The following is a 4,249-nucleotide window of genomic DNA, read 5'->3' on the forward strand; positions in this document are numbered from 1 at the left end:
TGCCTGTCGGCAGAGAAAACCTGTTGTCCGTCGCGTTATCGTACCTGTCGGCAGTGTCCGTACTCTGAGGGCAGGTACGACGGGTGGGGCGTACCGGGCCGGGGTGGGAACAGAACACCCCTCCGGGAGGCCGTGTGGTGCGCGCCCTGGGGCGGGGCGACGGCGCGAGGACGCTGCGGTGGTGCCACGCCACAAGACAGTGAGGCCCCTTGAGCAAAATAATAACGGAGGGGAAACAAAATTGACGCGTGAGGGAGAGAGTGGCAAAAGGAGGGGAGGATGAAATGAAGGGAAGTGGGGGAGGGAGTGACAAACAAGTGAACCACCACCTGCAGACGCTCCGAGGATGGGACGGGAGGCAGCGTGTCAGCACTCAAACCGCTTCTTCATCTTCCCCCGGCGCCCCAATACATCTCCCCCCCCCCCCTCTCTCTCTCTCTCTCTCCCTCCCTCTCTCTCTCTCTCTCTCTCTCTCTCTCTCTCTCTTTCTCTCTTTCTCTTTCACTCCTATTCTCTTACTCTCACCCCTCACGATCTTAGGGGTGACGCCACAGTGAAGGGGCAGATGATCCGCATGCAACCTCGTCTCAAAGTGCATTCATCTTTTCTGTTTCTCTCTCTTTATTTTCCTCCCTATCCTTTTTTCTCCCGCGAATAAAGGAATGAAATCAGCCTGCGTGTTTCTTTTGTTTGATTTGGTGATGAGGCGGGGGAGGGAGTGGTTCCGGAGGCAGCTCACGGTCGCGGGGGAGCACCGTGCCGGCAGCAGGGCAGGGTTGGGGTTCAATAAAGGATCCCAAACAAATCGGGAGCAGCTCAACGGAAACAGAGAAACGTGTCCGTAAAGCGGCTGTCCTGCCGAAGATGCTGTCCATGCGTGACTCTTCAGGGACGTGAGTGTACCGGGTGGTTCATAAAAGATACAGGTGCGGGTGGGTTTGCATACCCAAGGAGTGCTGCAAGATCTCTATTAGCTCTCAATGCTAATATACGAATGGAGGCACAGGAAAAGTTCGACTTCCTCCGATCGCAATGACCGTGTCCCATCGCCGAGCGGAAAGTTTTAGCTGTATAAGCTAAAACTATTAGCAATCCCGAATCGAGCTTGCAAATTAGCTCTGACAGCAAAACTTATGCTAAGCCAGCAAGTCATTTTTTTATTTTTTTGCGTGCTTGACGCGGATGCTAGATATCATTATCGGCCTCACCGATCCGTGTGTTGTCAAGAGGAAGTAAGATGCATCGTTCACTTCGTTTACAACTATAGTTGTCAGGCGACATTAATATTACGATGCGTAGGTATTTAAATAATTACTACGATTACAGTTATAATTTATATTTTTTACTTCCATGGCATTGGGCTTCGACGCCCAAGGGTGTCGTCGTGTCCATATCTCTAGCCCAGCCTGATGCCTCCGGAGGCGCCGCCGTTGCCGGTAAGTCCAAGACGGCCCGCGAGGCCTCCGGTGAGAGTGTTGGCCACTCTGCCGGCGGCGTTCTGCGCGGCACCAATGGCACGTTGCCGGCGAAGTTGACGCCGGTCTGAGCAGCGCCAGACACGCCGGTGCTCACGGTGCGGCCAGCATCAAGGGTGCCGTTGACGAGGGCCTGCGGGGCCACGGAAGAGGTGCAATCAGCGCGCTCGTCGCAAGTCAAAGAAAATCGTCCTCGCGCAGTCGGTGGCCTTACCTGAGCTCCGGTAAAGACGCCGGTGGCAGCGTTGGCGCCAAGGTCCAGGGCGCCCTGAGCACCACTAAGGCCGAGGTTGGCAACGCCGCGGATGCCGAGGGCGGAGGGCAGGTGGTTGGCGATGTTTCGGGTCTGGGTGATGACCTCAGTGCCCAAGTTTCTGGTGATGTTGACGGCCCCGCGGAGGGCGTTGGACTTGACAGCTTCCACGCCCTGCACGAGTATGGACAGAACGTTCACAGGCCGCCTTATACCTCACCCTGTCAGACCAGAACACTCCTTACCTGAACGGCATCCAGACCCAGGTTGATGCCGTCGCTGCCGGCCTGGATGGCGGCGTTGGTGATGCCCTGAGCAGCGCCCACCTTGGTCTTCGCCGCGTCGAGGAAGCCTCGAGTCACTCCCAGGGGAGAGATGAGAGGCTCGGGTGCGGCGCTGGCAGCCTGCAACACAATAAGACGACGTCAAGCGGGTGCATCCTGGCGGCGCCCACCACCAGCCGATGCGTCGCTCTGGCTCACCTGGATGGCGCCGATGGCGAGGACGGCAATGATGTACTTGGTCATGGTGGGACAATGTGCTCAGGGGACTGAACTGTGCCGATGAGAACCAAGCGGCAGGTTATATAGCAGAAGACATGTGTTTTGTCTTGAGCAAACACGAGCACCACCTGAGGGGGTGGCCCGTACACCCGATGGGAGGTACTGGTCGTCGCTACTTAAACTTCTTATTATGTGTGTTAGAAGGAAGTCAATAGGAAGTACACGTCGTGAAAGTACTTCAGCGTAATTCAAAACTTGATCGACAGAAGCAAAAGAACATACCACGGATAAGTAATTGAACGGCAAACATGGACTATAAGTCGGGAAGTTTGAAAACAATTCAAGACATTTTGTCGCAACGTTTAAGATGGCTTATAAATATCGGGTATGTTTTCATTCAAATTGTAAAACATCTTTCTTAAACGTTCCTTTATCATAGACGACCCTTGAAAATTAAACGGAATAAACAAAACAAACGCAACCACCTGTGTGTACCACACCAACTGTCGATGGGATGTACTTGTCAAACATCTGAGTACTCGCATCGGCGAGCAATTAGCTACTTGAGATGAGCCATTAAAGTGTCCATGTGGAGGGGCTGAGGCACGTGGCACGTCTCCTTCAGTGGAGATCACGTGACACATGTTCATTTTCATTTGGTGCCTGTCGTTTAACTATTGATCGCTAGAGTTAACTTATTGTATTCAACATGGTCTGCAAGATGCAAACAACAGCTAAGCGCATGGTCCTGCAAGCGGTAATGAAGTGTCAATTTTTTTTTATAGGAAATCGAATATTTTTCTTGTCGATGAGCGAAGCTCAGTCCAAGTCGATGAGGGGTCAGGCGGTGTCTCCGTCGTGGGTCTGTCTGTCTGTCTGTGTGTCACATTCCGTATCTCCTCAAAATGTCCTGCACTGACAGCGAGAAGCGGGTTAGTCTAAGAATAGAGAATTAACGAGGATTATCTGTGTGCATTATTTCATCATTGGCCAGCTTTGAAATATTCAATCGTTTAATTTGAATTCGCGCGCAGTTCGTTGGTATGCTGGCAGCACTGCACTCGAGTGGGTGAAAAGCGCCGGTGGCTCCGGCGCTCACTTCGCGACTTTGATACTCTCTCACAAGTCATTAAATTGTCAGATCGTCAAGCTGGGTGTGATATTTTTAATTTTAGATTTGCGGAACTGGACCTACGAAGTTTCGCAAGTGTCCGGTCAAAAGGAACGAAAGTGATATTTTGAATGGTTTACGTGTTTACTTACGTAAGTTGGATTGGGGAAAGGGGTAGTGGTTTCGGGAGAAATGTAAAAAGGTAACTACTGTTTCGGGTTCATCTTGACAAAAGAAAACGAAAATTTTTTATGCTTCAAGACGATCGGAATCAAAATGACAGAGTTATTGCGCCCCAAATTGACAATTTGGTCGTTTTCGCATACATTTACCCCTTTGGAGGCTAATAACTTTGCCATTTCGACTCTGATCGGCTTTGAGCATAAGACATTTCCCTTTCAATTCTAAAAACGGAATCTAAATCTTGCATTACACTTTTAATTTTGTAACTTCTAAAAAAAATCCTAATTTTTAATGTTGTTATTTTAACAAAATGGAATGGTGTTTACTCGTAGAATGATTGGAAGTCACCTAATGTTTTATTAGGACATGTCAAAACGATTATTCAACCCACAACTTATTTTCACAATAGCCATGGACTTGCAAGGGAACGAACAATATTTTGGCCAATATCGTTCACTCAGGTAGGATAGGCCTATTGAAATCAGAACAAGGTATATAATTTTCTTCAATTGACTAGGTTTGTCTGGATTCACATTATGTTAAATGATATCCAATAAAATGATGGGAGCATTTAAATTAAACTCTATGATACGATACATAATAGAACTTAAATTAAATATACTTCAGCGACTCGTGATCTTTCACAAGCTTCGGAGAGATCTGATGAAAATGAATGAAAGAGCGACAATTTATACTTATCGTAGGAGAAGTTTAAATGTATTTT

At 49.0% G+C, this 4,249-nt stretch overlaps 1 protein-coding gene across 1 annotated transcript; it reads right to left on the reverse strand.

The window, feature by feature from the left end:
• Window positions 1-1,326: 1,326 nt before the first annotated feature.
• Window positions 1,327-2,362, reverse strand: LOC113210725 (uncharacterized). Its single transcript, XM_026428834.2, has 4 exons — window positions 2,211-2,362; window positions 1,974-2,132; window positions 1,690-1,902; window positions 1,327-1,608 (listed from the first exon to the last, which is right to left on the reverse strand). Exons 1-4 carry the CDS (start codon window positions 2,253-2,255, stop codon window positions 1,327-1,329), a joined length of 699 nt encoding a protein of 232 aa, XP_026284619.2. The 5' UTR covers window positions 2,256-2,362.
• Window positions 2,363-4,249: the final 1,887 nt, after the last annotated feature.

Source organism: Frankliniella occidentalis, unplaced genomic scaffold, assembly GCF_000697945.3.
Source record: "Frankliniella occidentalis isolate FOCC.00 unplaced genomic scaffold, Focc_3.1 Scaffold2, whole genome shotgun sequence".
NCBI lineage: Eukaryota > Metazoa > Arthropoda > Insecta > Thysanoptera > Thripidae > Frankliniella > Frankliniella occidentalis.